The sequence below is a fragment of the Cyprinus carpio genome, chromosome A5 (assembly GCF_018340385.1).
Source record: "Cyprinus carpio isolate SPL01 chromosome A5, ASM1834038v1, whole genome shotgun sequence".
Taxonomy (NCBI): domain Eukaryota; kingdom Metazoa; phylum Chordata; class Actinopteri; order Cypriniformes; family Cyprinidae; genus Cyprinus; species Cyprinus carpio.
Window position 1 is genome coordinate 31270159 of NC_056576.1, and position 12791 is coordinate 31282949.

General features: G+C 38.1%; 1 protein-coding gene across 1 annotated transcript in view; it reads left to right on the top strand.

Annotated features, from left to right (window-relative positions):
* The first annotated feature begins 753 nt into the window (after nt 1-753).
* Nucleotides 754-12791, top strand: part of LOC109111957 (roundabout homolog 2-like) — a 64743-nt gene continuing 52705 nt past the window's right edge. The window contains 6 exon segments of the mRNA XM_042757413.1: nt 754-969; nt 2023-2143; nt 2503-2641; nt 7048-7184; nt 8928-8939; nt 11551-11675. Coding sequence (XP_042613347.1) covers nt 769-969; nt 2023-2143; nt 2503-2641; nt 7048-7184; nt 8928-8939; nt 11551-11675 — 735 coding nt within the window. The 5' untranslated portion in view covers nt 754-768.

A 12791-nucleotide genomic window follows, 5' to 3' on the forward strand; every position in this document is an offset into this window, starting at 1 on the left:
ATTAAATCACTTTAAAGTCATTATCTGATTCATAAATCTTAAATAAGACAAGTCGAAAGCATTTTTCTCAATCATTTGACAGATTTATAATTTGGTCCCTCACAGATCAGCACTAGAGTATAATTACCCAACTTATTAATAAAGCATTGTTGATGAATGTGAAGATGTGTTTATTTATTCATTGCTGATAATTGGGTGACCTCATGTATGTTTTTGCTGTCATGTTTATTGCTACATTATTCATGGCCAGAGGCATAGGTTGTGATGAAAGGGTGTGCATGGGTGATTAGTTGGCACAGATTTACCAGCCCACCCACCGACTGTGTGCGTGTGCGTGTGCGTGTGTGTGTGTGTGTGTGTGTGTGTGTTCGCATACGTTCCTCTGCTGCATGCATATGAGTGACACAGAGCTGGAGGGCACAATATCTCTTCCCTCTCTCTGTTTGTTCTCCTGTCTCGAAAGGGAACCCCATTAAGTTCAATTAAGGTTTCCTTGTAGTCAACCTATCAAATAAAACTCGTAGATCCACTTCTGTAGACGGATGCCTTCACACACAGAATGATTCCCGTGACCTCAAAATACTTAACAGAACTTTCAAACAGGTGTCTCTCTGCACCTCTGTTGAATGGGAGCTAACATTTGAACACTGCAAAAGCGTGTTAGCATTTTAGAGGACTTAATGATGAGACATCTGTTTCAGCAACAAAAGAACATTTATTCGTGCCTCATGGATTGTAAGCCTGACCAAATTTGCAAACGATTAAAGAATGAGCTTCTCTCTCTCTCTCTCTCTCTCTCTCTCTCTCTCAGTGTTACGTGATGATTTCAGACAGAACCCTACAGATGTGGTGGTGGCTGCTGGAGAGCCAGCCATCTTGGAGTGCGTTCCCCCTCGTGGACACCCGGAGCCTACCATCTACTGGAAGAAAGACAAAGTACGAATCGATGAGAAGGATGACAGGATCAAGGTGAGAACAGGAGAAAGAGGAACTATTTTTTTATTTATTTGTTTGTTTATCTATTCATTCCTTCATTCCTTCATTCATTCATTCATTCCCATTTGATGAGAATGATAACAGGATAAAGGTGAGAATGAGAGTCAGGACCTATAAATATTTAGGGTTGCAAAGGGGTGAAAAATTTCCCAAAAATTTTCAAAAGTTTCCAAAAAATTATTGGGAGTGTCCAAAAATTCTGGAATGTTTCCAGAGTTTACCAGAAATATTCGTATTCAGTTTTGTATTGATTTTTCTATTTATTTATTTTTTATTTTAAATAATATTATTAATGTTTTATAAATTATATATTTTTTTTTATAATTATTTTTTTTTTTTTTTTTTTTTTTTTTTTTTTGTTAAAGAAGACCTGGATGTGTGTGTGTATATTTTGTGTGTGTGTGTGTGTGTGTGTGTATATATATATATATATATATATATAAATCTAAAACTAAAAACTTTAAATTCTCTTGCTTGCTTTTGCAAGAAAAAAAAAAAAAACATTTCGCTTTGCTTTGTTTTGCTTTGCTTTGTTTTGTTTATTTTGTTGTTTGTTTTGTTTGCTTTGCTTTGTTCTCTAAAACCCTTGAAGAAAAAAATCTAAAACAAAGTCATCTACATTCACTTGCTAAAAAGTTATGCAAGACCAAAAAAAAAAAAAAAACTTTCAAAACCATTCAATGCTGAGGATACACTACACAAATCATTCTGAGACTTGGCACAAACTGTCTGGTCATGTTTTCAATATACTACAAAGATGTATTGTTCAAGGATGAATGTTTCTAAACTAACTGACACATTTTTTGCAACAAAGAAAACTTTATTTGAGGTGTGGAATGGTGGTTAATGATCCGGCCTTGAGTCAAAAACATTACAGTTTCAAAACCATCAAAAGGTGAATCATAAACCACATCTGTTTTGCCCTTGAGCAAGGCACCTAAATTCAGGTATCATCACAGAGAGTGTTGCAGTAACTTATCTCATGAGTTGTCGCAGAAACTGTAACGTTACTGTCTTCAACTTCAGATCCGTGGAGGGAAGCTGATGATCTCCAACACGAGGAAGAGCGATGCTGGCATGTACATCTGCGTGGGCACCAATATGGGCGGTGAGAGAGACAGTGAGACAGCCCAGGTCACTGTGTTCGGTACGTGCCAGCTCTTGTCTGACATTTCCAAACTACAAAATAAGCCTTAAAATATCAAAAAATATTTCAGTCATGCTCTAAAAATGTTTAACATCTCAGCTCATAGTTGATGCTTTTGTAAACAAGCAAGTTTGAACGATTCCGAGAGAATGTGTCATGTTTAATTCCTCTGTTATGCTTGTGTCTTCACGTTAGTCATAAAACATGCTGGAACACAAAAGCATATGATACTCTTGCACAATACCACAAATCTCTGTGAGAGCTTCTGTTGGGGGTCTGTGACTCGATGCTGAGTCACAGTGAGTGAATGATGTCTCTGGCGTCCCTTATGTCCTTTTCTCGTCTGCGGTGTCTTTTAGAGAGGCCCACGTTCCTACGACGGCCCATTAACCAGGTGGTTCTGGAGGAGGAGGCGGTGGAGTTTCGCTGTCAGGTGCAGGGAGACCCACAGCCTACCGTCCGCTGGAAAAAAGACGAAATTGACGTTCCCCGTGGGAGGTGAGACAGGGACACGCTGACAGAGACGTCTGCCAGTCTAAAGTATTATTTCAAACTTCTAGTCGCACAATCTGTGATGTATGTGTTCAGCTCCATACTGAGGCCCATTTTCAGAAACACGCCAGATCTGTGGTGAGGCCCCTCAGTCTCCATACGGAGTGCAGATAATATAAGCCAGAGCTGCATCATGGGCCTCAGTGGTTGGTGTTCTTTTTGCTCCATGCTGAGGCCCTGAGGTAAAGACAGGTGAGGCTCCAGGTGGTCCGGTGCAGGTGAGGCTCTGAAGCAGCAAAAGAGATGTTACGAACCCTCAGGCCTCTTCATTCCAAACTGTGATAGTGAGATAAAGAGAGAGAGGATGAGAATGCTTTTGACCAAGATCATCCTTCAGGCCATATAAAAAAAGGATTATACATTGATACATTGACGAGATACATTGTGTCTGAAGCAATAAATCTGGGATTGAGTTCATAAAAACACATGAAAAGACGGGAAATGATCATAGGGCTGAGAAAGTATGCCAATTTTTCTATTACTTTTTTTACTCTGTTAATATTTTACTCATTTTACTCTTTTTACTTTTACAAAAAAAAAAAAAAAAAAGTCCTTTGGTGTTTTTTTTTTTTATTTTATTTTTTTATCTGAATTATTATTATGCACTACTTAAAAAAAGAAAAAAAGAAATTAATACTTTTATTAAGCAAAGTTGCATTAAATTGATCAAAATCTACAGTAAAGATATTTATAATCAGTCAAAATATTTATATTTTAATGCTGTTCTTTTGAACTTTCTATTCATTAAAGAATCCTGAAAAAAAAAAAAAAAAAACTATCATGATTTCCAGAAAAATATTAAGCATCACAACTGTTTTCAATTTTGATAATACAAAATATTTCCTGAGCACCAAATAAGCATATTAGAATGATTTTTGTATTTATTTATTATTAAGTTCACTTGCTAAAAGGTCCCAAGATATCTTTCTTAGGCAGCAAATCAGCATATTAGGTTGTAATAATATTTCATGGCATATTTTAATAATAATAAATCATATCAGAATATGTACTGTTATATGGGCTCTAGAACTAGTGTTGTTGAATTTTTATCCATTTATTACCCATTTTGTAATAGAAATAATATTTAAAAATATCATATATCATATGATATCATATATCATATAATATTAAAAAGTGGATTCAAACTATTAATGAAAACTATATTATTTCAATGATACTAAAGTAACACTGGTTTATTGTTAGTCCATTTTCGTAATTCGTCATAATTATATTTGTCCTATAGTGTCCCAATTTCTAAACGTAATAAATTCATAAAGATTAAGATATAATTACTTTAACATGTTCCTTTCATCAGATCACCAATGTCCTTCTGTGCTTTTCTGTGAAGACTTCTCTTGGTTTATTAGTTTTGTAAGAAACAATTAGATTAATCTGCATTATTCAGCTGTCAGCTAAAACACACATAGTAATTAATTCAGCGAGTGCTACAATCAGTGTATCTGTCAGGTAATTATTCAACATGCTTCTTCTCGTTTCTTTCCAAGAAGCATATCGAGAAATTAATTAGGTGTTTAGAAAGAAACAATGACAATCTAATAATTAAATAACTCGCAGTCTCACAGCCTAGACAAAACACGTGTCTCGTGTCTTATTTTATTTCCTGTCTCTGAAGCGGCAGATTATTTTAATTTTGACATTCTCAGCCGTCGCCCGTCGTGCAGAGCCACTTCCTCATCATCGTCTCTCTCTCTCTCTTCTGATTATGTAGATGTCTGACTTTAAAGAGCTTGCGTATGTGGTAGATAACGGGTTGGAAACCAGCTGACCTTCAGGTTATACAATCACACAGACACCTACGTTCACAAAACACGTTTTAGTCACATTTAATAGGTGAAAACCTTTGGAAAAGGCGTTTGATTGAAGCACCGAATCTTTTTCTTGTCAATGTGGAATTCTCTTACAGAATTTCACAAGCTTCTGTGCTGTCAGGATGCCTGTGCTGTTCATACAGAGATGAGATATGAAGTTATTAGCTTGCCAAAGTAACACCAGGCCATTTGGCGCAGACTTTCACAGCAACTCTGAGCTCCAAGTACAAATTAACAAGGAAAAGACACTCAAAAGCTGTGTCTGCAAATGTTTACACCCAATATCTGTCAGCAGTGTATGCTGCGTAATATGTGTGTGTGTTATTTGGAGGCCGATGGAGTGTAGTGTATCCTCAGCATTGCCCTGTTTCATGTGTAACTGCATTCCTCTCCTAATAGAGACCAGATCCAGCCCAGAGAGGAAGCACATACTGAGCGCTACTGTTTCTGTGTCTCGTTTTACCAGGCTTGTTTCATGCAATATTTAGTCTTAATCTGATTTGCATCTGTTTATGTTGTTTCTTTAATCTCCGTCTCTCCCTCTCCCTCTCTCTCTCTCTTTCTGCGTCCCATCACATCAGACTTTGCCTCAGGCTCTGTCAGAAAGGCACATGATACATTGGAATGTTTAGCTTCTGTGCAGTGTCATTCTCCTTCTGTTTTCATTCAAACAGTATCAGCTTTATTCTCCTAATTCTGAAGTGAACCTGGACTTTGTGACATTACATATATGATCAACGCATGCAATATGTCACATAGTAGTATGGTGAAGTTAGCAGTCATAACCAGGAAAAGCAGTCTGACTATAGCTGAAATTGAATGTATTCATTCATTCACTCACTCACTCACTCACTCACTCACTCACTCACTCACTCACTCACTCACTCTCTCTCTATCTCACTCTCTCTCTCTCTCTCTCTTTCTTTCTGTCCCATTATGAGTGATTCTCTATAAAACTGAGAAAAACTAGGTTATAATTCCAAAAACCAAATATATATGTAATTTTATAATATATAATTATAATTTTATTTTTATTATACATAAATAAATTAGTTAATAAATAAATACATAAATAAAACTATATTACGATAATGCAAATATATATTAAACTGTATATTTTTTAGATACATTCATACATATAGAATAATATACAGTATATATAAATTAAATTATACAATTTTAAAATATAAATAATTTAAAAAGAATTCTAAAACAAAAACAACACAAATAGGCTGCATTTTCTTTCTACTGTATATTCTCTTGATTTTAAAGTGAAATATTCTTCTTGATCTTTATTCTGGTCCCCCCTTTTTTTCATCTGGTCAACCTTTTTTTAATGAAGCAGCATACATTCTGTGGTTTGACTGTATATTGTCTTCATAAACAAGAGTCTGTAGAAGAATAATTCTGTTTTCATTTTTATCGGTCCCTCATGTCAGGGATCAGTCTGTCTCCTGCGCCACATGGCGTGCTCTCAGAGTCCTGCTTCCTGTGGAAAGGCGGGGATCTGAAGTGACAGACAGCAGACAGAGTGTTTGTCTAGCTGTCAGGCAAAAACCGCTATGGCACAACACCCTCTCACACTTGATCGCGGACACGCATGCACTATCCAGAAATCCCAATTATAGCAAAATACTACAAAGAAGTAGCACGGCCTGTCAACTTCTCAACCGCACTTTCACCTCACACACACACACACACACAGCTCATCACCTTTGGCTGACTGTTTCGAGGACATAGTGCTCCTGAAGTACAGAGAAGTGCAGAGAATCCAGAGAAGTGCAGATCAATAAGCCTGGATTCTACTGTACCTCTCAAATCCCTTTTCTGGAATTGCCCTGTTTTTATGATTAGCTCCCAGATACGCCCACTTCTCTCTCTCTCACACACACACACACACACACACACACACACACACACACACACACACACACACACACACACACACACATTGGACGCCTCATAAATATTGGAAGCATCTGCGGTTCCAGTTGAAAGCCTCCTCCTTCTCTGTAGAGTGTGTGTCATTGTTGAATAATTGATCTTTCTCTGTCAGTAATAAAAAAAAAATGCAGTGTTTTTATAAAGTGCTTTTTCTCTGAGTATACCAGATTTTTCCTCATATGGTGTTCTAATTAGCATCTGCTATGATGTATTATCAAGTTTAATGATAATTTTAATATGTCTTATGTATTATACACTACCATTCAAAAGTTAGGGTCGGGAAGATTTTTTATTTTTTTTAATGTTTTTTAAAAATTCTCTTATGCTTACTGAGGTTGCATTTGTTTGATTTAAAAAAAAAAGAAAAGAAACAGAAAAAATAGAAAGTGCAGCATAGCACTTTTGATCAATTCAATGCACCCTTGCTGAACAAAAGTATTTTATACTGTATCTATTTTACATCTAATAAATCAAGTCTTACTGACTCCAGTAGTGTATACTGTACTTACATATGTTTATCACATACTCAGAAGTTGTTTCTAATTGCTGTACTCATCTTCTGTTCATATGTTTTTTCAGGTATGATATTAAATATGATAAAGATGACTATGTGCTGAGGATAAAGAAGGCCGCAGCGAGCGATGAAGGAACCTTCACCTGTTGTAGGAGAACCAGAGTTGGCAAAATGGAGGCGTCTGCCACCCTCACGGTCAGAGGTCAGTTGAGTCTACCACAAAAGTTAAATGACACTGCTTACAACTTTCCAGCCTCACAGGGTGGTTGGTTGCCTTCAAAAATGTGCATTTCATCCAAATGTTTCAAAGCAACTCATGCAATCAGCTTAGTCGAATGCTTTTGATTCCATCATTGATTACTAATTACTGTTTTTGATTACTTGATTATAATTATTAATTGCTGGATTCCTAAATTGCACCCCTGTTTAAGGGCTTAAAGAGACTAAATTTCTAAAGGGATACATTAGAGAGAGAAAAATATAAAAGCAGACAAACAAAACCAAATATTAGTGCATCTCAGAGACACAACAGTGCACTGGTTATTTGACTTTATCATAAGGTTTCCCTTTACTGGAAATCAATAGCAGTGTAATGTATTTTTGATTTAGTCTCAGTCTAAAAGAGTGAGATAACCTCCTGTTGGGTCTTAAATGAACTCCTGAAGTGTAATTTAGGTGTGTGGGGGGGTCGATCTTGCCCTAGGCACCAATCCTTTTTTATTATTTACACACCCTAGAATGGAGGCCCCCATAACCCCATTCCCCCACCCCCACCCCTGCCTACACAAACACACTATCTCCTCAGTTCCACTGTTGCACTCCAGCCCAAACCAGCGAAACCATTTCACAGTTTACTGGTGCAGACCGACCTCGAAAGGCCCATTTTGGGAGGGCAAGGGTAATAATCTTGTTTTTTTTTTTTTTTTTTTGGAGCTGCCAATGGGGACAGCCGTCAATTATCATCCCTTTTGAAAGCAGGATATACAAGCGCACAGAGTTCAGCCATGAAGGGATTTTGTGGGAATGCAGAGTGGAGGGTTTTTACAAAAGCTCACTTTCTAGAAAGAGAGAGAGAGAGAGAGAGAGCGAGAGAGAAGAGGGAGGGAAGGAGAGGACAGCACTCTAAAAGTGTGATTGCTCCCTCTTAATGTCAATATGGCATCAGCCTCTTCGACAGCTCCACTACTGTATCAAATATGTACTGATTTTTTTGTCAGCTAGTTTCTCCTGTCCATTCCATCTATTTTGCCCATATTCTGTCTTGCTGGTTCAGCTTCTTCACAGAGAGCTGTGTATATAGACCTCATTATTGCAGGTGAAGCAGATTTCATAGCTTGAATTGTATCCCGGACGAGCCCCCAATTTTAATGATGACTTCATATGAAAAGAGATACCTGTCAGGTAAGGAGGAGAGACATGAGTGCTGATTTTGATTTTCTTAGCTGTCCACATGCTCACACAATAAAAAATAAACATTCATTTTTTTCTGCCGCCGGGTGGTGCTTGTCCAGAAGAGCATTTTTGTGATGTTTATTTGAAGGTTCCGGTCAACATTGAAGTTGAAAAATAAAATTGAATAAAAAACATTGCATTTTCCCTCTCCTCCTTGCATCTCTGATGTGGAATCTGTTTCCACCGACCAACAATGTGCTGAGAAAAACTAAATAAATAAATAAAAATAAAATGTATATATATATATATATATATATATATATATATATATATATATATATATATATATATATATATATATATATATATATAAAATAAAAATAAAAAAAAAAAAATTAAAAAAAAAAAACACACACACATTGCCATTGTTCATTCTTGAATTTGGTTTCTTTTGTTCTTAATTCTTTTCACTTTCTTCTTTGTTCGTCCTTTCTGTTTGTGTTTGTCTTCTGTCATTTTTTTTGTTTTCACTCCACCATTGTTGTGTCTTCAGCTCGCCCTGTCGGTAAGTACCCATCCCAGTCACTCCTTCATACTGCATGTGTGCCTTCTGTGCTCCTTCTTCCTCTCCTGCTCCACACATGCACACATACAGTGTGCTGGCTCAACTCTTCAACTAACTCTGTAGAGGTTCAGTACTTCCTGTTTCCGCTTCACTTCTTCCCCTTCCCATCCTGATGAACTTGATAGCAAAGTAACAAAGTAGAGTTTTTATCCCGTACTAACCTGTGGCTGGTATTAACTACCTTTATTATAGGATTATAGGTTGTGATAGTACTGCTAAAAAAGCAGTGTGTTAATTGCTTAAAACCTTTGGCTTCTGCTTAATGAATATAATTCAACAGTCTTCCTAACACACACAGCCATCTGGGCGTACATTTGGCTGAGTTGAAATACTTTAAAACAACGTGTTTCTAGCATTCTGCAAGGGTGTACGATTAGTCATGTCAGTTTCTGTTTTATTTTTTCTGTCTGTGTGTGCATTTCAGAGAGAGCATGAATGCTTTTTTCCTGTTGTTTTCATGTGTGTTTATTTACAGTTCTCAGAAGTGTGTTTAGTCGTGAACTCTCTCCAGTATGAAGCCATATGTGCTCCATCATGAATAAAATATAGGAGCCAAACAGCTATTCTGCTCTTACAGGGCTTCGTTCTCCCAGCAGACACTTCCCAATGAAAAGAGGCCAGCACACATGCATTAAAGAATGTACCAGGGATGCAATCACAGTTTATTTATGACTAGCTTTGTTCTACTCTTTAGAATCCTCTCTGGAACAGATAGACTTGGGGGGTGTGTGTGTGTGTGTGTGTGTGTGTGTGTGTGTGTGTGTGTGTGTGTGTGTGTGTGTGCGTGTGTGTGTGTGTGTGTGTGTGCGTGTGTGCGTGTGTGTGCGTGTGTGTGTTTTTTCCTCCCCTTCTGGCCAAAAAATTTCTTTAACTCTCAACTGCACAATGAAGTTTAGCGTCCAAGTCATTAAAACAATCACTTTGAGTGAGTGGCATGGGTAAATACCCATCTTTTTATGCCCACTTGCTCCGGTGTAAAAAAAAATAAATAAAAAAGCTCTGGAGTAGAACGAAATGGGGCCAATCTGTGATTTAAAGCCTTTGTGTTATGCCCAAACTCACAGAAGTGCCCGCACCACCGTGCGCCCAGACTGGGAAGCCTGTAAATCTGCCACCATCTGTAACTTGCCTGAATGTGTCAGCCTTAGTCAAGTACAGCCTCACAAAAAAAGGGATCAGCCACATAAATCACAAACACTTGCAGACTTCTCTTGTCCACAGTTGCCAGCTGCACAGACAGTAGAAGGGCTCATTTAGGGATCAAAATGGAGTGAGAGTGTTTTTTTTCACAGTCAGACCTTTTCTTTTGTAGATGGGCGTACCGTGAGTAATGGTTCCCCTGCTAAACGAACTCAACTGTTGTCCTGCATCTAGATTTGTTGTAGTGGCTATAAGTATAAAACTAACACAGCATCAGAATGTTCACATTACGTGGTAGTTATTGGTTTTGGTCTGAATTTGTGACAACTTGTGAACCTCATGACTGAAACGTATCAGTTTTTAACATTAGTACAGTCTGTGTTATTTGTGTTTGGTTAAAAAGGGTCGCCGTCCAGAGTTGCCGGCAGAAGCAAATTGTTCTTTTATTTAGGTCAGCTAAAACATTTATTCCTCCATATAAAGACCTTTGCTCCATCCTTGGGACTCCCTAATTGTATGTGAGTGGTACCGTCTGCAATAGCATTTTATCTTCTCACAAGTTCCAGCTGACAAACATTTTTAGGCGATTGGTGCCCTAACCTTCTCATTAAGCAGAAAGTAGCATTTACTCCATGTCAAGGGGAAAGTTCGGATCCCTGTTTCTGAATTCTGATGCCATTTTAAGGTCAGGTTAGACAGGGAAAGCAGGGAAGATGGTACTCTTAATTGGTTTATTTGAATGTGCTCTGCAGGAATGTTGGCTGAGTTTCTGTGCCGGGTGAGTTGAGAGGTTAAAAATACTTTGCTAAGTGTGACGCTAAGGCGGGAAAAAAATCTTGTTCTGTGAGAACTTGACCCAAGTTGGCAGTTAGAATAGAAAATGATGTCTAACAGCAATTCAATGTTTTCAAAGCTTGTCCAGCTTGTGACCTCTGCTTTTCTTCGATACAGGAATAGAAACTGTTTTGTGTACTTAGAGTAAATAGAGTCGAGCATTTAAACCCACTTACAAAAGAACTGCCCACTCAAGTTCATGGTGTGGCGTCCACACTTAGCTTCTCCTCTCTCCGTGTGTCCTGACCGGAATGACCCACCCCTCCCTCTGGTGTTGTGCCTGAAAGCTGCCGTCATTCATTCAGAACCGCCATCCGCGGCCCCACCTGGATGAATGGCTTCCTGTGGTTGATGTCGCTGTCCTTGCTGTTTGTGGTCAAAGCAAACATAATCCAAGAGGCAGAATGGTGTTGGAAATGGGCTGATGCATGGAAGCTCTGTCTCAGTGACCTCGGCAGTCAATGCCTGTTGGATGCCTGATGTTACCACTGACTGCCAAAGACCAGCGTGTATGTGTCAGTGTATGTTTGTGTGTAAGGGTATGGTGTAATGATAATGTCTTTGGCTCTTGACTCAGCCGCACCGCAGTTCGTGATCAGGCCGCGGGATCAGATTGTGGCGCAGGGACGGACTGCCAGTTTCCCCTGTGAGACCAAAGGGACCCCACAGCCGGCGGTCTTCTGGCAGAAAGAAGGAAGTCAGGTAGAGAGTGTGAACAACTTTTTCTCTTTTTAACCTACTTTTATTTTTGCAAAAGCATTAGGCTAGTGATTAGCATAAATGCTCCAGGCGTATTGACAATAAAATGGTTGAACAAATCCCTTAGACTTATATTGAAGAAGCGATACAAGTTATATCTAGGGGTGGGTCACCTAGCATCCACCCAAAAGACATTAGTAATAGCAAAACTGGCAACCACCCAAAACATGCTAGCATTGTAGCAGTGAGCTTTAGCATGGCAAGCTAGTTAAAAATTCCTATAAAAGTAATAAAAAATTGAAATACTGGAGGATTTGATTCTTAATCCCCAATATTAAATGCAATATAAAACTTTCTATTACATTTTCTGTCCTACCATTCCTCTCTTAAGTAAGATATGAAGGTATTTGTTTAAAAGGCAAAATTAAAGCAGTTTTATTCAGTCATTAGCGTTGAGAGAAGCCTCTCAGTCACACTTGAGGATAATGGACCCAACATCTATCATGTGTGAGAGGCTAATTAAAAAAAAAGCGAAAGAAAGAACAAAAAAAAAAACATCATTTGGAGCATAATTTGGAGCATTAAAGTCATTAGGTGTAATTGAATCCAGCTAATGCCTTTCGGTTTCTGACGGTCAGCTATGAGGACTCAGAAAATGAAAAGGAAGAGTGGAGGGATCTCAAGGATATAAAATCTGAGGTAAATATGAGGGTTCGGTCAATGACGGCCATTAATAAACCCAGCTTGTTATCTGCTTTAATTAGCGAACAGTCTAAACCGGCCGCTGGTGGTGAATTAGCTTCGAATCACCTGGCCTCCTCCCTTTCCAACAGATTTAATTTCAAATACAACATCCATGTCAGACAGAGTGAGTAAACAACGCAGCCCAAAGCAATTACTGGAGTCATTTGGACACAATGGATACACACAGTGAGAGATATAAACATTTAGGGTTAGCATACTGGTTAGCAAAAGCTTCATCTGCTGTGAACCATTGTGTTACACAATTTAAAGTCATGCCACCATAATTCCTTTCAGAATTTTAATAGCTGATAATACAGATAATAATTTACCCCCTCTAATGCAAAAATGTCTTTCCTGGTGTGTTTGTATTCATAG